Source organism: Lepisma saccharinum, chromosome 7 (genome assembly GCF_977018435.1).
Source record: "Lepisma saccharinum chromosome 7, izLepSacc3.1, whole genome shotgun sequence".
Classification (NCBI taxonomy): domain Eukaryota; kingdom Metazoa; phylum Arthropoda; class Insecta; order Zygentoma; family Lepismatidae; genus Lepisma; species Lepisma saccharinum.
Window position 1 is genome coordinate 35,828,739 of NC_139235.1, and position 25,834 is coordinate 35,854,572.

A 25,834-nucleotide genomic window follows, 5' to 3' on the forward strand; every position below is an offset into this window, starting at 1 on the left:
AGGATATTTCAGTTGTGTCTTACTGCCTAAAGAACATCTTAACAAACGTACTATTACTACTGCTTTGGTTAATGAAAATTCCAGCAGCGTGTTATTGTAGCTCTGCCAAGTATAAATTTCTCTGTCGCGTACTATTAAATATAATTTTCGTCAGAAATGTATTATTATTATTATCATTATTATTATTAGGCTATTATATAAATATGATAATTTGCTGGCGTTTCCTTGATGACTGTGTATCGATTCACATTGATATTTCAAACTTAAAGAACGGATGAGGTAGCCTTGCATTCTAATCTCGTCCAGGGCCTTGCAGTATGTTGCTACGCCACTGTAGTATAACTAAGATTTTGTAACTTCTCAAATTAGTTTCATGATTATGTCAAAGCGACTACCACATTTTTTCCAATTTGTTTTTGAAGGTCTTGAAATAGGTTTGTGTGTCTTGTTCATTTTATGTCACTTTTCTGGTCTTGAAATCGTAAATCTTCTCTCTGTTTCATTTTTACGTCGTTTGTTTGTTGAAATGTGTAAATAGCATTGCCTGCCTATCAATGTGGTCTGTAGAACTACATAACTAGCAAAACATGAGTGAACGACAATTCTGATTTCATGTTCCATTTTATGGACCATCGTGCCTTAGTGTTGAGGGGTGATATCTTGAGCAACTAATTCGGATATTGAATTGACAAAATTACACCAGAGAGAAAATCTGTTTAATTGATTGATTCATTTATTTGGTCACTTTATGCACAATAAGGCCAATCGGACTGGACCTACAGTTTAAAGTGGGATCCGAACCACTATGTACCTCCACCGGGTATCGAACCCGGGACCCCTTGATTACAAGCCGACGACACTACCACTGAAAATGTTTAATGTAGAACAACCACCAGTCACACAAAGTTCCGATGGCAGTTTTTGCCAAACTTTGTTCGTACTCCTTTACAGGTGTCAGCAGTGGTGGCGATTAGGGGCAGGCCCGAGAGGGGGCAGTTGCACCCATTTTTGCCACTTCGGCACCACGCTAACCTTATGTATCAAGGGAAATTGAACTGTCCTTGCCCCCCCCCCCCTACTTTTGCACCTTGGCCCCCTAGTTGGAACCCAATCGCCGCCACTAGGTGTGAGCGATACAAATGTTTACTACCAAGGAATAAATGTCTGCAATTTCAAATTGATAAACCTGATGAACATTTTAAGAGCTCCTAGACCAGTTTAGAATCTAAAAGTTTTCAACGGTGACTGCGTGGCTTGCCCGATATGCAGCTCTCTGATAAGGATTAATGTTTCTGATATGATTTCAGAAGTTTTGGGCATGCACGAACACACATTTGACAGAATTTTGGTAGTTGAAATTTATTTTGCTGCAATATATTTCAGGGGCCTTCCCAGTGGTGTAGTGATAACGTTGTCACCTTGTAACCAAAGGATTCTAGATTCGATACCTGGTGGAGGCACAAAGTGGTTCAGATCCCATTATAAACTGTAGGTCCAGTCCTGATTAGCCTTCCTGTGTATAAAGTGGATTTAAAACACAAACAAACAATTAATATATTTCAGAATACCAGGATTTGGTGTCAGGTTTACTCTAAGACATTTTTAGCTGAGTGGGCTGTAAAATATGATTTTTGTTCAGCTGCCCAATCATTTCTCCATTGCCCATATGATAGGCTACATTGTTTACTCCTGTTTTATCCTATATGCACCAAACAAAGCAGACTAATCTTTGATTATTACCCTTTAGTCATTAAGTTCCATTCCTGTATATTTATTTCATGTTCCAACTCTTTTACTATGTAAAATGTTATGAACATGTGTTACTCCACTGGAAACAGATAATTTTACAAAAGAGAATTAAGTTCCTGTTATATTCCATTTCTGCAGTCACACAAAACAACACTTAATGTTTAGATTCATATTTTTTTAGATAATATGCATTTGTTGGGCTATTTACCATGAGCATGCTCCTAATATATTTTACATATTTCTCTTTGCAGTTTATACATTGGGAAAAACCATGGTGCATTACACAATTAGAACACTATGGACGTGTTTATTCTTGTCCTTCCTGATATCAGCAAGTCTTTGCGAGGAGGAAAAAAATAATTCCGGCACGAAAAAGAAACTTCAAATTGGAGTGAAGAAGAGAGTGGACAATTGTCCAATAAAATCAAAGAAAGGAGACCTCCTTCACATGCATTATTCAGTAAGTGTTTTTCATATACGTGTTCGTATATTCATTATAAAGGGTGGACCAAAAGTCATGTTACATAGAGCAAAATGAAAGTTACAGTAGGTGTTCAATATGATCGCCAGCTGCTTGGTAGCATGCTTCAATTCTAATATCCCAGTTTCGTAAGACATCTGTCAGTATGGTGGGAGTGATTTGTGAAATGACTTCTGTGGTCCATGTTACACCATGCCCATTACGTGGCCCCACAGATGATAATCCAGGGGTGTCGGGTCTGGTGACCATGCTGACCATTCAACAGGGCCTCGACGACCTATCCACCTTCCTGGGAACTGTTCGGTCAACCACGTACGAGCAACAATACCGTAATGCGGTGGGGCACCGTCTTGTTGGAACATGTTGGGAAAGCTCCCTTGTTCATTGAGGATGCTCGGGAAAACACTCTTTTGAAGTATTTCCTTGTACTCTTCAGCATTGAGATTACCTTCAATGAAAAAAGGCCCAACGACTGTTGTTCCCCATATGCCACCAAACCATCAACTTTCCTGCCCCTTGCATTTTGCATGGATCAATCCAATTGGGGTTCGTATCACTCCAATACTGCCAATTTTGCGTATTGAGTTCGCCATTAATGAAAAAATTGGCTTCATCACTGAACATAATGGAAGACGAAAAAATGGATCCTGCCTTCCACTCTTTCGTCTTTCATTAACGTGTCAGAAACCTGCAAAGAAAATAGAAAAGACTACATTTTACGTATGTAACCTGACTTTTGGTCCACCCTGTATAGTTTGTAAAATGCTGGTATGTATTGAAAAACAGTTTGTAAATACCTTGAAGGGAAGTTCCAATTCTGTAGTAATGATCTTTTTGTTTAGTTTGTAATTGTGAAAGATTTATTGATTGACTTGGTTTATTTTACTTTGCTTTTCTTCCGCTTTTGGCTAATTTCGAAGATGAGTATGAGTGATGACATGATGAAATTGATGAAGGGACACTTGCAAATAACACCCATGCCCAGGCAGAGAATCGAACCTGGGATGCCTGGCATTGTAACATGCTGTGATAACCACTCCACCATGGAAGTCAGCTAATCATGAAAGAGTATTGTACTGCTATCTCATATGGTATGTTTTTACTAGGTTTGAGTGATACCGATATTCTTAATGATTCTCACCAATACCGATACCTAAAAATTATAACAGTTGAAAGTATTTCATATAGTTGCAAAATCCAATTCTTCCAACAATCTTCTTGCTAAAAAAAATGAAAATGATGAGGATATTTAGACTTGTGTAATATAATCAATGGTTACATACATAAACTTTTCAATTATATAAGTACCAGGTTGGAAATGATATGAACTTGAACTCCACAGAAGAACTATGCATAATTCTTAATAGAGATAGTAATTTATGGAATATTTACACAATGTTTGTAAATTAGGCACACACAGGAGTTGTACTACATAGAAATTTTCAGCGAAAAATGCAGGCTAGACCAGGACTCGAATCCGGGTCTCTGGCATACCGTGCCATTGCTCTAGCCACTGAGCTGCCGAGCCGGCCTGGCCTCACCTGATCTTTCGCTAGCTGTTTTGCCTGCATGGAATCGTCTCTGCCAGTGCTACCGCAATGGGATCTGTTGCCATTGAAACACAGTAGACTTCGACGTTGCCTGGTTCCTCCCAGCGTAGAGATGTTAATAATTGTAGATCAGGTGAGGTCAGGCCGACTCGTTAGCTCAGTGTCTAGAGCAATGGCACGTATGCCAGAGACCTAGATTCGAGTCCTGGTTGGGCCTGCATTTTTCGCTGAAAATTTCTACGTTACACAATGTTGTTTTAAAAACTAGCAAACATTGTGCATTTAATTGTAAGAAATGGAACAATTCCAATTTTACTGTTAAATGTTCTCCATTTATATAACACCTTTTTGGAGCTTTACATGTAATGCAACTTAGAGAGCTTTCAGACCAAAGTAACACACTGAGTCACTTAGAAATAAAACCTCAATGATACATGCAACCTTTTGAACCAAAGTCACATGACAATCTACACGTGTCGGTTGTCGCTTGCATGTCACTAGGACTGGGTTGTTTTCTCAATACGGAGCGAATTTACAATACCGGACCCCTCCCCAATTTTTGTAATATTTCGCATACTCACTAATTGAGGCTTCCTAATAAATTTGAAGTTAAAATTTGGGGGTCATGGGTAGAAATTGCAAAATAAGCTAAATTTAGTGGTCCATGATCGGAACAGAAACCCTGGATTTCTCCACGAAAACAATGTTTGTTGCAATATTTTACGTTTTAGAATGAAATTAATATAACTATGTTTGCCTAACCTAATCTTACTGTGAATGGTTTGTGGGGTTATGCGTGAATGGTTTTTGGGGCTATGCGTTTGTGGGGCACCGTAAAAAAATGTCAGTTTCGTAGCACTTGAGCGACAAATTTTAACTACACAATTCGGATCAAGTGTACTAAATTATTGACTATGCGAAATATGAACGAATGCGCTATATTATTAATATGTACCCAACTAAAAGTTACTCAAAATAACTTACGAAAGAAAGAACTTTATTTCCTACCTTCAAAGTTGCCATCTTCCTCACACAACGCAAATTACTGAATAAGTGAACGCTACGTTGAACAAACATGGTTTCCATGCTTGTATACGGAGAACGATAGCGGTAAGTGAAAAGCTTATTTTACAACTTCTACACATCAATTAACAATTTCAACCCGTCACCCCCACATGTTAATCTCATATACTTCATCGGGACTACGTATTTCGTGAGTGTAAGAAGTAGGATAGAAATTACTGATGGGTCCGGTATTGTAAATTCTTACCCTCAATACATTTCACTATGTCGCCTCAGTCTGTTGGTTGCCCATGGTCAATGAAGGCTTTCTTGCAGACTGTAGAGGTTCTTGTCACTTTGGTCTGAAAGCTCCGTAAAGTTCATTTGTATGTATTTTAACTAGGGCTGAGCCGATACTGATGTATCAGTATCGGCAGGGAATTTATTTATTGACTGCAAAAATGCCACGAGAGACTTTCGAGGCATCTAATTATCCTGGGAATTACGCAAAATTCAAAGGTTCTTTTGATTTTGCACCACTTTTGTTTGTATGACAACTGAATTTTGTGATAACGTAATATGTAATTTAATATTCTGGTGTAAGTCTCAAATATTTGAAGAAAAAATTCCGGTAAATTGATGCACATAATTAGAGTGGAATACTTAAACTAATATTAATGTATAGTGCGATCGAAAAGTCCCCGAACCCAAACTTCAATTTTTTTTTCCGCCAGTCGTTGATGATGATAATGTAATAATTTCTGTGGAAGCTGGTTTGCGAGGGTCTTGGCTGTACACGACACAAGAGATGGCGCTGGGGAGTGGCACTAGCAGTCGTGGTGAGGAAATGAACTACGAGCAGTGCTGGTAACAAAATAATCACGCCAGTTGCAAGGATGAGTTTGTCGGTGGAGGAGCGTGTGTTTTTGTTAGAGGAGTATTTGAAAACAACATCATACAGTGCTGCGAACGAGAAATTTGAGTAAATCAATTCTTCATGCATTAATCAAGAGATTTTGTGAACATGGTAGTGTGCACGATAAGCTGCGTAGTGGGTGCCCTTTAGTTGTGACGAATGATGTTTTGGAAGACGTCGCCGCACGATTACAACAATCACCGCAGAAAGGACTGCGGCAGTTATCACAACAGGTGGGCGTATCATATGGTTCAGTACACAAGGCAACAAAACAGTTAAAATTACGGCCATACCATGTGAAAGTGGTTCAGGAACTACGACCAGGTGACAATGGTGATCGAATGAAGTACTGTCGGTGGTTTCAACTAATCACTCGCAACAATATTGCTGTCCTTGATACGGTATACTTCACGGACGAGGCCTGGTTCCATTTTTCAGGTCATGTTAATGCACAGAACACTCGCTACTGGTCCACAGAAAATCCACAAATCTTACACAAGGTCCCCCTCCATTCGCAAAAAATTGGTGTCTGGTGTGCCGTGTCCAGATCACGAATTATTGGACCGATTTTTTTCGAAAACCGAGTGAACTCTATTGTGTACCAGGACATTATACAGCAGTTTATCGCGCTTTTGGATGCCGATGAACGAGATGTGTGGTTAAAACAGGACAGAGCAACATGCCATATGTCCAATGCCACCATGGCATTTCTGCGTGAATTTTTTGATGACCGCCTGATTTCATCAGGGCTTTGGCCAGCAAGATCACCTGATTTAACCTCACCCGATTATTTCTTGTGGGGTTACTTGAAGGGGAAAGTGTACGAAAATAATCCCCACGATTTAGATACCCTGAAAACCAACATTGCCCAGTGCATTACTGCAATTAATGTGCCTATTCTGCATTGCATAGCACAAAACATGTGTCGTCGCATACGTTTATGCTAGGGATGGCCAAACGGATCCGGATCCGAAAAATCTGGATCCGTTTGGATCCGGATCTGCTTGGATCCGGATCCGAGAAATCCGGTACTACTTGGATCCGGATCCGTAAATTCCGGATCCGGATCCGAGAAATCCGGATCCGAAAATCCCGGATCCGGATCCGAGAGTTCCGGATCCGCAGATCCGGATCCGGGTCTGAAAGTTTCGGATCTGGATCCGGATCCGAGAGTTCCGGATCCGCGGATCCGGATCCGGGTCTGAAAGTTTCGGATCTGGATCCGGATCCAAAAATCCGGATCCGGATCCAAGAGTTTCGTATCTCAATCCCATTATAATATTACCACACCTTAGTCCTACAAGAATTTTTTTCAAGTGTTGTTCCTAAAATACTTTGCTACGCATCGGCTAACACACTCGTGCACAAATGTCCGAAGTGATTTTGTAAATGCCATTGAAACGAATATGTATTCATTCGAATGTATTGGAAATGAAAACACACATAAATGTGAGACATTCCATTCCAGGATGAAACCTTTAACACATATAACAAGATAGAAATGTTATAGAAAAATTATACAATTGTTCTACAGTTACAGTTTTACAAATTAAAATAAAACATTATAATATATGTAGTGTTAAATAATTACAAAGTGTAAGACTAACAAGGGAGGTTATCTAAAGGTCCCCCTCCGATTTCCATGAAACTTGGCAGTATAGTGGGGCCCAAAGGAAGAATTACGTGTTTTTTTGTTTCAGCTAAAAAACGGTTTTAGGGGGCAAAACCCCCTCAAATGTCAAAGTGAGGATCTGACCCCTGTGTCTTTCCGATTTCCATGAAACTTGGCAGGTGTATACTGTATAGTGGGGCCCAATGGAAGAAATACGTGTTTTTTTGTTTCAGATAAAAAAACGGTTTTAGGGGGCAAAACCCCCCTCAAATGTCAAGATGAGGAAAAATTGAAGTGAGGATCTGACCCTGTGTCCCCCTCCGATTTCCATGATACTTGGCAGGTGTGTGTATAAACGGGCCCAAATGAAGAAATACGTGTTTTTTTTTTGTTTCAGCTAAAAAACGGTTTTAGGGGGCAAAACCCCCTCAAATGTCAAGATGAGGACAAATTGAAGTGAGGATCGGACCCCTGTGTCTTTCCGATTTCCATGAAACTTGGCAGGTGTATACTGTATAGTGGGGCCCAATGGAAGAAATACGTGTTTTTTTGTTTCAGCTAAAAAACGGTTTTAGGGGGCAAAACCCCCTCAAATGTCAAGATGAGGACAAATTGAAGTGAGGATCTGACCCCTGTGTCCCTCCCATTTCCATAAAACTTGGCAGGTGTATAGTGGGGCCCAATGGAAGAAATAAGTGCTTTTTTTGTTTCAGCTAAAAAACGGTTTTAGGGGGCACAACCCCCTCAAATGTCAAGATGAGGACAAATTGAAGTGAGGATCGGACCCCTGTGTCCCCCTCCGATTTCCATGATACTTGGTAGGTGTGTGTATAAACGGGCCCAAATGAAGAAATACGTGTTTTTTTTGTTTCGGCTAAAAAACGATTTTAGGGGGCAACCCCCCTCAAATGTCAATATGAGGACAAATTTAAGTGGGCATTTGATTTGTGTGTCCCCCTCCGATTTCCATGAAACTTGGCAGGTGTATAGTGGGACCCAAAGGAAGAAATACATGTTTTTTTTTTTGTTTCAGCTAAAAAACGGTTTTACAGGGCGAAACCCACTGAATTGTCAAGATGAGGACAAATTGAAGTGGGGATCTGACCCCTGTGTCCCCCTCAGATTTCCATGAAACTTGGCAGAAGAAATACGTGTTTTTTTGTTTCGGAAAAAAATTTGTTCTAGAGGGCAACCTCCTCTCAAATGTCAAGATGAGGACAAATTGAAGTGGGGATCTGACCCCTGAGTTCCCCTCCGATTTCCATGAAACGTGGCAGGTGTATAGAGGGGCCCGAAGGAAGAATTACGTGTTTTTTTGTTTGAGCTAAAAACTGTTTCAGGGGGCAAAATCCCCTCAAATGTCAAGATGAGGACAAATTGAAGTAAGGATCTGACCCCTGTGTTCCCCTCCGATTTTCATGAAACTTCGCAGGTGTATAGAGGGGCCCAAAGGAAGAAATACGTGTTTTTTTGTTTCGGCTAAAATACTGTTTTAGGGGGCAAAACCCGCCTCAAATGTCAAGATTAGGACAAATTGCCGTGGGAATCATCTGACCCCTGTGTCCCCCTCCGATTCCCATGAAATTTGACAGGTGTATAGAGAGGCCGTATGCCCCCTGTTTCTTCCTATGCCATATTTACGTGGTTTCGGGGACTTCAATTTCTCCTCATCTTGACATTTGAGGGGGGGGGGGCTCTATACACCTGCCAAGTTTCATGGAAATCGGAGGGGGAGACTTAGACCTCCCTAGTAAGTAAGTGTATTAATTAATTACAAACCGCGCACGCGAGCACACACACTATATATATATATATGTGTGTGTATGTATATTATATATATATGTATATTAGCAGGTAACAATATGTTATAAGCACATTCTTACTTTCCAAAGAAGCGCATGTGGGATGGCAAAACGGATCCGGATCCGAAAATTCCGGATCCGGATCCAAAAGTACCTGATCCGGATCTGAAAGTACCGGATCCGAAAGTTTTGGATCCGGATCCGAAAATTCTGGATCCGGATCCGAAAGTTCTGAATCCGGATCCGAAAGTTCTGGATCCGGATCCGGATCTGAAAATTCCGGATCCGGATCTAAAAATTCCGGATCCGGATCCACAGATCCGGATCCGAAAAATTTTAGGATCCGGATCCTAAGGATCCGGAACCAACCGGATCCGGATTTCGGATCCGCCAGGATCCGGATCTGGCCACCCCTAGTTTATGCATGATGCAGCATGGGGGACACTTTCAGCATCTCTTGTGATGTGCCTACATCCACCCAGATATCAAATGAGAAAGATCTACACGATCACGCAGGTAAGGTCCACTTGTTCCTTGCTTTCACAGTTTAGGTTAACTGTTGGGTTGGTTTACCTGATTATTTTGTTACCAGCACTGCTTGTAGTTCATTTCCTCGCCACGACTGCTAGCGCCACTCCCCAGTGCCATCTCTTGTGTCATGTACAGCCAAGACCCTCGCAAACCAGATTCCACAGAAATTTTGACATTATCATAATAACGACCAGCGAAAAAAAAAAATTGAAGTTTGAGTTCGGGGACTTTTCGATAACCCTGTTTAATTATGAACAACTTTTAATAATTACAATTTTCAAGCATCTGTATCAGTGGGAATCGGTTAGAGTATCGCCATTGTATTGGTTCAAAGTGCTATCAGCTCAGCCCCAATTTTAACAAATTGGTTTCATACAAACTGTTTTAAAAAGGCATAAAGCTGTTTTTTTTCATCCATTTAATTTAGTATATAATAAATAAAAATGCTACAAAAGGCAATATATTCAAGAGAGAATCAAAAAATAATGCACAATACTTTTTTTTTTTTTTTTTTTTCAAGCAAGACTTAGTACACTTCTGTTCACAAAAAGTGGCACACTCGTTTGAGTTGAAGTCCAGCTAAGTACAGCCGAAGTAAGTGTTCGGAAAGCAGCAGTGTTGCTTACTATCGATCTATTTAACCATATGAAGGGAATTTTGTCTCTCTCAGACTCAAAGAAAAGGGCTAACAGAAAGATTGCAGCGTAAATATTAACTTACTGGAATTTCCACATCGACAATGAAAGTAATGTAAATGTAAAATATTCCTGAAATTGATGTTAAATGAAATGCATTTTTCACGTTCATGACGAAGTAGTTATCACAATTCGTTAGAATACGAGAGCCCCGGGTTCGAATTTGGCCTGAGCACGGGTGTTCTTGAGTCTCTTCATCGTCGCGAGTAGCTGAAAATGGAAGAAAAGCAACACGAAATAACGAAAAGGAAAAAACGCAATAAGAATAAGCAAGACAGAAATAGTGCTGTTGAAATTCCTGAAAATGATGCAAAAAAAATAATTTCGGAAATAGTGTTATCCTAGTCCAGGAGAAGGCTTGAAGAATAAATAAACACCGTCCCCATACACTTTGGCAAACACAATCGCAAAGTTGGCACTGAATATTAAGCGAAAGGAAAAATAATAGAAATCCTAAAAGAACAAGAGTTTATGTCACAGCCAGGGGGTCACATGAGAGGAGGTACCCCCCACCCCCACATCAGTCATCCAGGCTATTAAAAATAAGTCAATGGTTGTCCTCTCATTTAACTTTAACAGTAAATGGAATTTTTGTAAAATGAAAATTTTCGGGCTTTACTTTTTTTTTACATGTGCACGCTGGTTTCGTAATGGAGCACAAAAATAGAATTGTGGCTCTCGTAAAATTCTTTACGAATGAATGAATGAATCTCTGTAGAATCCAGAATAATGACTCTTCATTTTGAAATAAATAGTTTAAAATAATATAATTTATGTGCCGTTGATTAATGAGATTTGTCGTCACATTGCAGAATCCGCTATATTGACGGGAACTAAAGAACGGTAATCATTTAGGTTTGGAAACACTAACCTTCCACAAAAGCAAGACTTGCCAACGTCTTCATTAATTTTCATGCACAAGCTTCACTTGTATTTTGTCAGCAATGTGTACAGCATATGAACCCTATCTGATGAAGCTTATTGCTTTCAAATTAATATAATTAACGAGAAGCGACATCAAAAGTTTCAAGCTGGGCAGGAAAAGACGCAATCTTATGGGTAAATTACTTGAATAGCTTGGTTTCTTCACCGTCGCTTGTGGCCATGTTGGTTAAAGGCCAGCTTTGTAAGCTGAAATCTTATGTTCGAAACCCCGTGTCTCCAAAATATTTTTTCTTACCAAATGGGTGCTACATAATGTATTTTATTCTCGTCACAACAATTGCAACCTGAAACTTTGTTATCGTTTCCGTGCCAATAAGAAATTATGTATTGAAACTATTACTCGTTCAGAGAACGTGACTGTTACTCGAGACTACTTGAAATTAAGATTTTTTAGTTGTGTCACACTCCTCACAGGTATATTACAGAATGTTTGGCAGATCATGTAGTAGCATATGCACCATTCATAGGCTCGGACTATGTTTATGCATTCGTACTTAATTCAGTTTCTGCAACATGTAGTTAGCCTTCGAATCAGAGTTTTTATCGACCCATTGTGTTATCACAAAAAATGCAAGTGTCCGGTTTATTTTGTCCAGCAAGTGACCCACTCGATGAATGCTCGCACCTTAAGAGTAATTTTCAGATGGGAAAGAAAAAGCCTGGTCTAAATTGTAAAGTCAAGACGTGCACAGATTGTAGATGTTATTATCAGAAACAAACAGAATTAGTCAGTAACTACAATTATTTACCTAAACATCACTCATATGTCACTTAGAATAGAACTTTAAAATATGTATTTTGGATAATTTGCTGTTTGAATTATTATTCTTATATTATACTTATTATACTTCTGCTTTCGAGGTGCAATTTGAGCGAAACAGCTGAATGCGAAATGCAATCTAATATTAATAGCAATACAACCATTGCAGTATAGAGAGATGAAAGGGACAAAATGTAAAGTAAAGTAAAGAAGTAAAGTGCTCCCCTGTGCATAGCATCATGCCATGAAGGCATATAGGGGTGTGGGGGTAACGCCCCACACTTTCTTGATCCGGTTATGAGTGGGGGTGATGTGATCAGCATCACACCCCTGACTGCCTTTACCCCGCAGGGTTTCCCCCAGGTACGCATGTTATTCTACGCTGGATGGGCGCCGGGGTCGCTTGCATCGTTAGAAAAGTTCCCGCATTTGAACCGGCTGGGGATCGAACCCGGGACCTTTAGCATGGTAGTCAGATGTGTTACCGACTGAGCCACCGCCCCTTCTATTCACATTATACTACGAAGGTAACATCTGGGGTAACTTATCGTATGAATTGGTTTTAAGTAAATTCGACGTTACATTCCATGGAATGTTTGTTTCCTTGTTATTAACTATCTCAATAAAAGCTTCATCTTGTCTGTTGGCTTTTGCGGGAGCTGGTTTAGACTGCCAAGGTCAAGTATTCGGCGTGTTCGAGTAAGGTAAGCACCAGTGACGTAGTCACGTGAACCTGTCAATCCAGCTGTTTCTTCTATGCGACCGAGAAGCAGAAACAATTCATTTTGATTTGGTATAAATTAATAAACTGTAAGGGTCGCGAGTTCGAACCCTGTCAGGATCAAATTTTTTTCTTCTCTTTATTTACCCGGTAAACAGTGAAGTGTATAAAGATTTGAAAGTAGATTTTGATATTTTGGTTTATTTTGGCCATCAATGTATAATGTAATTTCGAAAACTGCCAACGTTCAATTCAATAGCAAACATTCAGATGTAAAAACATATGGTGCTAACGGGAAACCTATATTTCTGAGCTTTTAGAGGTTACATAGAGAAAGAAAAATTATACATTTATTTCAAATATCTCTTGATTTTCACAGGGGCATGTGGGAATGTAATTTTTTTCAAAACGTGTCAAAAGTCTGTGGATACGTCAAACTCACACTTCAATCAATTACACTTGGGACGGGACTTACAGTTGCAAGTGAGATCTGAACCACTATGTGCCTGCCATCTGCTATCGAACCCAGAGCCACTCTATTACAAGGGGACTAATTTACAACACAACATATGAAAGTCTCTCTCTTATGTCACGAAATTTATCAATTTCTAATTTAGCTCACGATTAAGCTGGAGAACTATAAAATTAACTGTCCAAAGAAAAATAAATTAAATTAATCATTTTCCAACAACATAAAGATCAAATAATCCACATTCCTAGATAAAAAAGTGACAGGCAAACTTTCCATCATGTTTATGAATTACGTATATAGTCGCCGAATAGAGTACTTTCTTATTATACAAACACTACTAGAAAGCAATTTTGGTTGATAATTTAAGTTAAAGGTAGTTTATTTTAATTCTTAGTAATAACTCCAGCAACCGGATCAAATTACATTCATTGACGTTTACAAAATCACAGATCTAAAAGAGAGGGTTGATCCATGCACTCGTGCACTATGAAATAACTCAAACAGCTTATCATCCAAAAGACATATTTTTGTGCTCTATTCTAAGTGCCATATGAGTGATGTTTAGGAAAATAATTGTAGTTACGATTAATTCTGTTTGTTTCTGATAATAACATCTACAATCTGTGCACGTCTTGACTTTACAATTTAGACCAGGCTTTTTCTTTCCCATATGAAAATTACTCTTAAGGTGCGAGCATTCATCGAGTGGGTCACTTGTAAATATTTATCTATGTATAAAACGAGGAGAGTGACACAACTAAAAAATCTCAATTTCAAGTAATTTCGAGTAACAGTCACGTTCTCTGAACGAGTAATAGTATCAATACATATTTTCTTATTGGCACGCAAACGATAACAAAGTTTCAGGCTGCAGTTGGTGTGACGAGAATAAAATACATTATGTAGAGACAAAGGGATTCTAACATAGGATTTCAGCTTACAAAACTGGCCTTTAACCAACATGGCCACAAGCCACGGTGAAGAAACCAAGCTATTCAAGTCATTTACCCATAAGATTGCATCTTTTCCTGCCCAGCTTGAAACTTTTGATGTCGCTTCTCGTTAATTATATTAATTTGAAAGCAATACGCTTCATCAGATAGGGTTCATATGCTGTACACATTGCTGACAAAATACAAGTGAAGCTTGTGCATGAAAATTAATGAAGACGTTGGCAAGTCGTGCTTTTGTGGAAGGTTAGTGTTTCCAAACCTAAATGATTACCGTTCTCTAGTTCCCGTCAATATAGCGGATTCTGCAATGTGACGACGAATCTCATTAATCAACGGCACATAAATTATATTATTTTAAACTATTTATTTCAAAATGTAGAGTCATTATTCTGGATTCTACGGAGATTCATTCATTCATTCGTAAAGAATTTTACGAGAGCCACAATTCTATTTTTGTGCTCCATTACGAAACCAGCGTGCACATGTAAAAAAAAGTAAAGCCCGAAAATTTTCATTTTACAAAAATTTCATTTACTGTTAAAGTTAAATGAGAGGACAACCATTGACTTACTTTTAATAGCCTGGATGACTGATGTGGGGGAGGGGGAAGGTACCTCCTCTCATGTGCCTTCCTGGCTGTGACATAAACTCTTCTTCCTTTAGGATTTCTATTACATTACATTACATTATTATATTACATTACTTTCATTGTCAATGTGGAAATTCCAGTTAGTTAATATTTACGTTACAATCTTCCCGTTACCCCTTTCCTTTGAGTCTGAGAGACACAAAATTCCCTGCATATGGTTAAATTGATTGATAGTAAGCAACACTGCTGCTTTCTGAACACTTACTTCGGCTGTACTTCTGGCCACGAAGCTGAACTTCAACTCAAAAGATTGTGCCACTTTTTGTGAACAGAAGTGTACCAGGAACAACCAGAAGGTAACCTCAGTGGACAATCATTAACTATTTTTCTCATATGAACCATTCCTGTTCATGAATTTGTCCTACCATGACACAAGCTTAAAGATGCCTTGTTCATAGAACTAGTCTTGAGGTTATACAACCATCGGCTTACTTCACTTTTCTAATATGGAGTAATGTGTTTAGTCCATGTTCTCTGCCTATAGGAATCAAGTAAGATTTTGGCACATCAGCCAAATATATGCTGTTTTATTGGTGTTTAATTTTGTGTGTTCGTGAAGTGTAATTGATTTGTCATTTTGATTGAAATTCTGTGCCAGAGGAATATATTTAAGAAAATATTGCACCTCGTGCTGATTCACCATTCTGTAGAGGGGGATTCAACATAGTCCTGACCCTGCTTTCCTCAATCGTAAACCTGAAAAGAAAAAAAATTGATTCTTCCTTGTATGTAAATTGACACTAGGTTTGATGAAAAATCAGGGTTTCTATGGCTTGGAAATCCTGGTACAAAAGAGAAATCAAATTTAAGGGTGAGAAATCCAGGAAATTTTGTGAAAATTTAATGTTTCCCTTGCTAGGATGAGAAAGCTGAAAATACATTTCACTCTTTCCTAGCTCTTTGAATTCTTGTGTAAAAGTGTTTACACGTTTTATTTTTGTTATTTATTTATCATTTGAATAGTATGCAAAGCTGGCACATATTTATAAACATGTTTAAGCATTACCGTACAATTTGACACACACAGGAAATGTGCTATGGAGAATTTTCAGTAAAATGGGGGCCCAACCAGGACTTCAAGCTCAGTCCTGAGCTACTGATCTAGTCCTGGCATCACCTGATTTACCTGTGTGGAATTGTCTTGGTCAATGCTGCTGCACTGGGATCTGTTGCCGCACAGGTAAAACAGCAACAGCAAAGAATCAGGCAAAACCAGGGCTGGCTTAGTAGCTCAGTTGGTAGAGCAATAGCACCAGTATGCCAGAAACCTGGGTTTGTGCCCTGGTCGAGCCTCCATTTTTCACTGAAAATTCTGTATGTTTCAGTGGTCTACGAGGTTATTTAAAGTCATGTTTTTCAACCGCCAGGACTAGCCCGGTACTGGACCCTGGCATCAATTATACCGTGCCACAAGAATATATGAATTTTAATTTTTGCAGCAGTTATCATTATATTTTGTAGAGGAAATATTCTGAGTAGAATAATTGAGTGAGTCGAAAGCTCAGACACAGATGGTCTAAATGAAAGATCCAAGCCACTTAGTTTTGAACATTCAAGTTACATTGCATAAAGGTATTCTAACTAACTTTTCTCTAACCTACATAATGAATATCAAATTAATAATTTGTTTTCCAAGTATAATAACATAATCATAGATTCCACATTTAATATTAATTAGAAGTTTTCAGTGTTCAAAATACAACATGGCACTGTAAATCAGCAGTTATCAAATTAATTTAGTGGTGTTGACCTGAGGAAGCTACAAGATTTTTCATTAGATCCAATGACTGAAAACCAACTTAAAAACCTAATTTTATATTTTGTCATTAAGCCTTGACAAAATCAAACTATTAATGTTTATAATTGTGCCATAATTTATTTATTAATGTTTAATTTCAAGGGTACATATTAAATAATGTATAAACTTAAAAAGATAGAAATGGGGCATTCGATTGTCACGGGTGGGACACGCAGACTACGTTTTTGATATTAAAGTAACTATTCTACTGATGTTTATGCAACATTTTTCTTGCAGTTTCTGTGCAATGAAATATGAAACTTAACACTTTTGATTAAACATTATTACCCTTAAAATACTTTCCCAGATTTGTAGCTACAGGGTTGACGCAAAAATAATGGCCGATTTTGAACACCAATTTTGAAATGCTGTAACTTGGTTTAAACTTACTGTAATTAATCAAAATAAAGACCATTATAATCAACACACTTTTGACAATGAGAAACAAGTTTGTTTATTCCGGTAGCATAAAATTCCGGGCTTCTGGATTCCATGAACTCTTGGAAGGCATTTTCAGCAGCATCCGGGTTGTTGAAGCAGTTCTCTCATAGGAAGTTGTTGAGATGGTTGAAGAAGCGGTAGTCATTCGGTTGGCAAGAGGTCCGATGAGTATTGTGGGTGAGGCAGAATTTTCACAGCCCAATTCGTTCTGCTCCTGCAGAGTTGCTTGTGCAACGTGCGGTCGAGCACATTTCTTGCTTTGACAGTGTAATTGTAAATAGTCTAGAATCGAGTTAAATGAAGTGTAAGGAAAATGATTTTAGGGCAGATCGATTAACACATTCGGGTCTGGCCTCATAATACAGCATTTTTACCTCTGTACTATGGTTTTTCGTTGTTTTTCAAAAAATCATAGAAAAAATATTTTTAATTTGTTTTTATCTACCACACATTTCTGAAATCTACAGAACTTCCTCTTTTCAATGAACAAAAATTTGTTAAATTTTATTTTCATTTTCAGACATTTTTGAATATTTTTTTCAGCAATGTTTCGTGAAGAAGAAAAAAAAATACAACATTGTAACAAATGTTAATATAGAGATATTTTAAGTTCGTAATCTGGAAATTTCAATAATTGACTACATAAACTATCAGTACATCTTTTGAATCTTGCATAAGAATACTTCTTATGTGCACATAACAAAAAATAATTACAAATTACAGGTAATTAGCTTTTGTATGAAAAAGTGCCTGCAGGACAGGACTAGACAATGTATCAGTTGGTTCTGCGTCATCTGTAAAAATTAACAAATAAATAAATAAACTAAATAAATAAAATAAATTTTCATTTGACATACACTATACAAAATAATAAATGGAAAAACTAAAAATACATCAGTGCATGTAGGAGAATCAAGCAAGAGGCAAGATGAATAGACCCAAAAACATTACCTCTTCTCACTTCATTCATAAAATACTAGAGTTTGCAACACTGTTTATATTGTCAACAATTAATTATTACGAATATAACCTACCTTCCAAATCTTCAAATTCATCTGCATGATCAAAATCGTTGCTAACTTCAAACTCTGAGGTGGAATTTCCGCTATACAGTCTGGATCTAACGACGCCATTCTAAACAATGCAACGTACATCAACCCGAACACAAACAGTCCCAGGTGCGAGATAAAAATAGCACACGAGTCACCTAGCGGTCGGAATTTCAACAGAGCGGCTTGAATGAACACGCACATGAGACGAAGTACGAACATAGCCCGTAGTTAATCGGCAAAGCGATTGCATACTGCAGGACGGGGCTATGCCCATCGTTCGTCCACATTGACTTTAAGTGCCCTGCGGGCTATGCCCGTCGTGAGACCCCAATATGTTAAACAAACATGCAATACAATCAATGAGATGTATTAGCAAAAATTATTTGCAAAACACAAAGTTAAACAATTCGGCCATTATTTTTGCTTCAACCTAATATGAGCGAAAAATTTTGTGATACAGGTGAAACACAGTCTCTTCACTTAGTAAGTAATTTATTTTAATTTCTGTGAATTGTCAAATGGTGAAAATTATATTAAACCTAGATAAAAAGACCTTTAATTATTCTAGTGGAGTTGAGGGGGAAATGTAACAGTTAAAGGACAAATTAATTGTTTATTGGTATCTTGGGTGGGAAACAACAGGAAACACAAGTCAATCAAAAAGTTAAAATAAACTAATAATGTGTAAAATACCTTCTACTTTCTAACTTAATCATGTATAATACTTGAATTTTTATCCAAAATACAATTTTAGATTGTTCACTCACAAGATAGGATGAAGTTACTGCAGTGCATTTAATTTTAAACTGACTTTTAAATGGCAAAATGATTAGTAATCCTAAAAGTAGAATTCTTCATTTCCTCTTTAACTTTATGTATTAAAATTCAAATATTCATTGGTTGCTTGTTTTGTAATCTTTGATTTAATATATTTTTCTACCATTTCAGGGAACTCTCGAGGATGGAACCGAGTTCGACAATAGCTATGATCGGGGACAACCTTTGACTTTCACTTTAGGATCTGGCCAGGTTATCAGAGGCTGGGATCAAGGTTTGATGGGGTATGACTCTTACTCTTACCTTCCATTGTCTATAATTAATTATACTTAGGGATGATTTGCATTAAGCTTGTACCTGCCGTGCAATGTACTGTAGCATGAATATATGTCAAAAGTGTGAAGGTGGTATCAGCACCACTTTCTGACTTTTTTTTATAGTTCATTGCAGTCTGAAACCTTCAATGCTGGTTCCTGCATGTCCGTATCTATTTCCTCCCTCGCCTGTAGATTCGTCCTCATGACGATTAGATCTTTTTGTTGACTGGCTCTCATTTCTAGTTGTGCAACAAAATGTGACTGATATGGGGTGACCAAATCTCTTGTATTTCACATTTACTTCCATATTAGGGCTTTTTTTTATTTATTTATTGACATTCTATTTCTGAAGATCATGAAATTGCATTAAAATTTGTACAATAGAATAGAAAAAAAAGTTGTTCTGCAGCATCACTGGACATATACCGTGCGTCCATTTTGATCTGCAGCCGAGAGATCGGGAGAAGCGTGGCGGGCAGCACTGACGGAGATGCCGACATTTGAGGCCTGAAATGCCCGCTTATTTTTATGGACATATGCAGACATTTATATAAATATTGCAAAACGAGCTCTAACCTGTGTTATAAGAGTATGGTTTTAATTTTAGTAGCTTAGTGACTGTATGTGCCGATGATTTTGACACGCCCACCTCTTGTGAAACACGGCGTAGAGGTTTGTTTGGAGAACATTCTAACGCTGCACCAATATCATAGAGTTTTGCTTCGGTTAGAATCCGTCGTTTTTGCTTAGGTGTTTTAAAATTTAACGATACAGTTTCTCGTAATTTAAGGACAAGATGTCTAACCGTATCTTTGTGTTTAGTTGAAACGCATGGGAATTTCTGTACAAATTACCTACACACGTCTCGACACGAGTTTGTTTTCACGTAGGTACGTGTCATACATAAAAAAATCTTTGTTCTAACGTGAATCTTGCGGCTGGCATTCCAATCGTCTCACTGACACGTTACACATACACACTACAATAACACAAACAAGTAACTGCAAGTAACCAAGAATAACACTCTTGCGCACAGTACGAAATTAACACGCTCTTGGTTTACATTGCTTGCCACTATATTTACAACTCTGTCTTCTTCTAGTCGCGAAGGAACAAAAAACTCGAGCTCGGAGATTTCGGATTGCAAGGAAGCTCACGAACACTATTGACTTTTAACGGTTTCTTCTACAGCGTAATCTTGATACAGTGTTGCACATTCAAAACCTCCAAACGATCCCCATCGGCACAAAACTCTTTCAAGGATATAAACTTAAGCAGGACGTTACTGGTCAAAACTATGATTAAAATGTTTTATTATCTGTGGCTCTTAACATCGTTTCTAAAGCGTATTTTTTTGTGCATATAAGAGCAGAACTTGGATGAATTACAGAAGAACTTTTGCGTGTTATAACACAGGTTAGTGATCGTTTTGCAATATTTATATAAATGTCTGCATATGTCTATAAAAATAAGCGGGCATTACAGGCCGCAAATGTCGGCATCTCCGTCAGCGCCGCCCGCCACGCTTCTCCCGATCTCTCGGCTGCAGATCGAAATGAACGCACGGTATTTGCGTATGCAACAATGGGAAACACTGTTGACGGCCACCGTGGCTGAGTGCTCTGAGCATCACGCTAACAAGCCAGAGACCCCAGGTTTGAACCATGATCAGGCATTAATGTGTCATGATTCGGGAAAGGATTTTAAGGTGCAAATTATGGTCGGGAAAGGAAAAAAAATGTTTCTGAAAATGTTTTCAAGAAGGTGCTGATAAAATGACTTTATTCCATACTGTCTTCATCATCATCATTCTTACTGGTGTAAGTAATGTCCCGTGTAACTTGGCTTTTCTTTTGAAGGGTGGTGCTACACTCAGAGAAATAAATGCATCATATCGATTGATGCACCAGAATGCATCGATTGATGCACTAAAGTGTGTTTTGTAGCTTCTTCAAAGAATCAGATTCACATTTCATGCATTTTGGTGCATTTTTGTATGTCGTGAAAGAAACACCAAAGTGCACCATTTGATTCAAGTGAGGTTTTTTTTTCAGTCGAGATGTACTTTAATGCATCAGTTGATGTTCCTTGATGCACCTTCCTGCATCTTCTTGGATGATGCACTTAAACATTTCGTCTGAGCTACATGAAGCATCGAAACGCATCAACTGATGCATTAAAGTGCATCTTGACTGAAAGAAATCCTCACTTGAATCAAATGATGCACTTTGGTGTTTCTTTCATGATATGCAAAAATGCATCAAATGTGAATCTGATTCCTTGAAGAAGCTACAAAACACACTTTAGTGCATCAATCGATGCATTCTGGTACATCAATCTATATGACACATTTAGTTCTCTGAGTGTAGGTAGGAGTGGAAAATTTTGTTGCTTTCGTCTTTGGGATATGCTTATCTGCTGCAACTGCAACAGCTGAGTTTCTAGGGTAGGGAAGAGGTTTTTGCTCCTGTTTACTTGGCTGGAGCTTGAAGTTTTGAGGTGTTGTCCTCGAAAGGGTTTAATTTGCCTCCTTAGAGCCTGAGTGTACCGCCAGTTCGTTGGGGGTGGGGGTTGTCTCCCTCAGCTGGTATGAAGGAAGTGAAGGATTTGGTTCTTCCAAAGAAAGTACAAGGAAATTTCAAGAAAGGTATATGAATTTACATATTCCTAATTTATTTTGATTTTGCAATTCGGCGTATTTTGATGGGGGATTAATTAGCGCCCGCCTTCTGTATATAATGCGCGCGGACCGCATAGAGAACGGTGGTTCTGCCGAATAGGTTACGTTGAAGTTTGTGTTTTCTCTCGCGGGTTTTGCTACATTATCTTAAGAACTATTGGGTCTGCAATGATTATATTGTACTATTTTATAGCTCTCGTTCCGCTCTACAAAATGAGACTATAGGATTTTATATAGCTGCTCAAAAAGAGTGAATTTTTTTTTCTGTCCAATATTTTTTAACAAAACATGAAAAAAGAGTAGGAAAAATGTGCTGAAACAAAAAAGAGGGGGTAAAAAGTGGATAAAAAAGGTAATATAATGAAAAGATGCAACAAAGTGTGTTCACTTTACTTAATACATATCTCAAACGATTGTTATGAAAGCAGCTATATTTTTGCAAAGGTGCTGCCTGCACCTTAAAATCCGTTCCCCAGCCATAATACTTGTCCCATCAGGAATTTAATATATTTGCCTTGGCCTGACCGTCACGTTCACTTGGGTGTCCGGTGACTTTTGGCTACATAGTGTACATAACATGGGATTAATTCCTAAAGAAAGGAAATTGAGTATGATAGTTCCAAACTCTGATTTAGCATAATTTCGTTCTTGGTATTCGCTGTTTCATTTCCGTCGTCTTCTACCTCTGCTTCTTATCTTATTTCTCTTCTTTTCCTCTTTCTTTCAATCTCTGGATGACCGTCTTCATGACACAAGACATAGTCCACTAAACATCACGTAAACAACTGCCCACTACCAAAGACAAAAATGGAGGCGGCAGAACGATGATCCAGCATCGTTTTCTTTCTTTGCAGAACTTCATCTCCTTCTTCACAATCTTGTACCAGAGATTCATCTCTTCCATTCTGTTTTCGTTTGGTCGTCTCAACATTTAGCGCTTTTGTATGTATGTATGTATTTTAATGTTCTCTTCTACTTATTACTACCAGTAATATTTATAATAAATAATATGCAACAATCTACTCCCCCATTAAAAAAATACATTTCCTTCCAAATATATGCATTTCCTTTTTATATTTGAATCCAGAAATTGAAGTCACTATAAGCCCCCTGCCCCCCCCCCCCCCCAAAGAAAAAATCAGAAAACTGTTCGGATTGAATGGAAATATTGCCGGCCAAACCTTCTTCACTTTAATTCGTTTTGTTTCTCGAGGGCCTCTTCGATTCCGTAGTGGTAAAGTTCGATACCCCCAACGGCATATAGTTGTTCGGGTCTCACTTTAAATTATAGGTCCAGCGCCGATTTGCCTACCAGTGCATAAAGCGGACTTAAACTTCTAACTTAGTTTTCCGCAGTGTAATATTTCCAGAATTGAGAAAAAATGTCAACGAAACAGTCAAGTGTACGCCCAGTTACGTTGTTTAGAAACAGGCAGGGAGAAGAATTAATGCAAAATAGATAAATTTCTGCGAAATTCTTAAAATGTGCCGAAAACTAAAACATTTTATGGGGCACGTTTAATTTTAAAATTATATTTGTTAAATAGTTTATAAAAACTCTCTTAATAATAATATAGCTACATGGTGTATTAACGAAAACTAAAACTAAAGTGGACATTAGTGCCAAAGTCGTAAAATTCATGATTATCCTTTTCAAGATATAATTGTAGCAATAGAACCTTAGGCATATAATATTCAACACCCTTCATATGATAACACATAACAAAGATTTTTCTTTATTTGCTTATAATTACAGACGGATTTGAATCTCAAATTGAATGCTTCTTCATCTATCTACCTCAGAAATAACAATATCACTCCAACGGAATCCGTGCAATTATATGTTCATAAGCCACTTTCACTCGACAAGCAGAAATTCCTGCGGCAGAAACATGACAACCTTCTCCAGCACCCTGTCTTGACCTTATAGAACTCCATCTCCTTCTCAAGGATTCTAAAATCCAACTTCAGCTCTTCAATCAGATTCTTTTTCGTTTCCTTAATTGACAGGCAATGACTTTTCATGAACCGCACAGCATGTTCGTGGTCGAGTCGCTTGGGTTGTTCAAAATAATATTTGAGTCTGTTTTCGGAAGCCATCTGTTCGTCCGAAAGCTTTCGTTTAAGGCTTGCTTCCAAATCCTGGATCTTTTTGTCAAATCTAGATAGCGCACTTGTAGAAAACAGCTTTTTCTGCAGTGAGGACTTCTGGGAGTCCACGAACTGACTAATTTCTTCCTCCGCACGCTTCCATTCACTGTTATAAACTATGGATATGGGACTATCTTCGCTCTTTTCAGCTTCTTTGTCGCCGTTTGCCTTTCTCTTCTTCTGGTTTTCGGTATGGACAACTATCATTTGCCCTCTTTTTCCCTGCGAAAGTTAAAATCTCAGGTGCCGGGGGGGTTCGCTCCTCTCGTGGTGGACTTCCCATGGAGCCCCGCCGACACTGAATGCAATAGTAACAAGGCATAAGCGGCTTCTCCTTTTTCTTCCCAACCATCTCGTAGAAACTTCTCTCTTCCAGAATCCTCCTGAACTCTTGTTCTATATGGTTCATTAGATTCCTCCTGAACAGTTTTACAGTCTTGCATTGGAACGTAGCGAATTTCAATGTGTAATGTGCTCTGTTTTTTTTTTTTTTTGGTGAGCAGGAAGTATTGCAGCTCTTCCTCCTGTTTCGATTGAAGCTCCTCGCACCTCCATACTAATGCTGCTTCCAAGCTGGCAACCTCCTTCTGGAAGACGGTTAACGCGCTTTTCTTCAAAAATTCCCCTTTCAAGCTCTTCATTGAAGAGGATTTTTTTGCTTGAACAGCGCAGTTAACCATCACCATCGTGTCCTCCCACTCAGCACTAACGTAAGTCCTGATACACTTTTCGCCCCGTCGAGAGCGCGAATCTTCATCTGCAAGCTGCGAGGGCATTGTTTCCTCTACTTGAACCTTAATTCCATCAAAGCGATCCATTTTAGTAGTTTCGTGTTGCGTTGCATCGTCCCCCGAATCTTGAGTGTCTGTGGGCGAGATCGCATCAACTGCCAGAGCGCCTTCACGATTCGTGGTCGATTCCTCACGATCTTCTGCCATTTGACGTGTCCTGGCCTCATAAATCCTCTCATGATGTCGTTTATCCTTTCCAGCGACCTGCACGCCGTGGGAAGAAATTCTACTGTAGTCGTCGCCTCTTGTGTAGACGTTCCTAACAGTGCTTCCTTCCTTCGATGTGCTGGCTTCTCCAGGTGGTTTCACATCGGCAGACAGAGCGCCTTCATAATTCGTGGTCGATTCGTCACGATCTTCTGCCATTTGACGTGTCGTGGCCTCAAAATTCCTCTCATGATGTTTTTCCTTTCGAGCGACCTGCACGCCGTGGGAAGAAATTCTACTGTAGTTGTCGCCTCTTCTGTAGACGTTCCTAGCAGTGCTTCCTTCCTTCGATGTGCTGGCTTCTCCAGGTGGTTTCACATCGGCAGACAGAGCGTCTCCATGATTCGTGCGTGGACCTGCGCGGTCTTCCGTCAGCTGATGCGTCACGGCCTCGGACATGTTTTCAAGTTCTCTTGCATTGTAAGGAAACTGTACGCCGTGGGACAAGAGTTCGCAGTAAATGTCACCGCTTTCGTGTACGTAGCTAGAAGAATACTCAGATGTCGGTTCCCTCTCGTCATGATCCGTGGGTCTTCTGCCACGGTCTTCTGCCAGCTGACAAGTCACGGCCTCGGCAAACTTGTCAAGTTCTTCCTTCTGAGGAATACTCGTTGCTTCCTGTATTGTTCTCCTCGCTTTCCCTTCAAAATATCTGTCGCAGCAAGCACAGGGTGCTGCACAATCTATAATATAGTTCATTTCCAGGGGTTTTATCGGCAAATCACGGTTTAGTTTAAAATCTCTCTGCGGCAAGTGGCTGCTTGACCCTTTGACGCTCTCTT

At 38.9% G+C, this 25,834-nt stretch overlaps 2 protein-coding genes across 5 annotated transcripts in view; one reads left to right on the forward strand and one right to left on the reverse strand.

Moving 5' to 3' along the window:
- Positions 1 to 25,834, reverse strand: part of LOC145989806 (peptidyl-prolyl cis-trans isomerase FKBP2-like) — a 221,684-nt gene that overhangs the window by 35,837 nt on the left and 160,013 nt on the right. The gene's annotated exons all lie outside the window — the stretch shown is intronic.
- LOC145989805 (peptidyl-prolyl cis-trans isomerase FKBP2-like) overlaps positions 1 to 25,834 on the forward strand; it is a 42,943-nt gene that overhangs the window by 7,586 nt on the left and 9,523 nt on the right. For all 4 annotated transcript variants that reach the window (XM_083125161.1, XM_083125163.1, XM_083125162.1 and 1 more), the window contains exons 2-3: positions 2,001 to 2,209; positions 19,078 to 19,190. In XM_083125161.1, coding sequence (XP_082981287.1) covers positions 2,021 to 2,209; positions 19,078 to 19,190 — 302 coding nt within the window. In that variant the 5' untranslated portion in view covers positions 2,001 to 2,020. The remainder of the gene's footprint in view (positions 1 to 2,000; positions 2,210 to 19,077; positions 19,191 to 25,834) is intronic.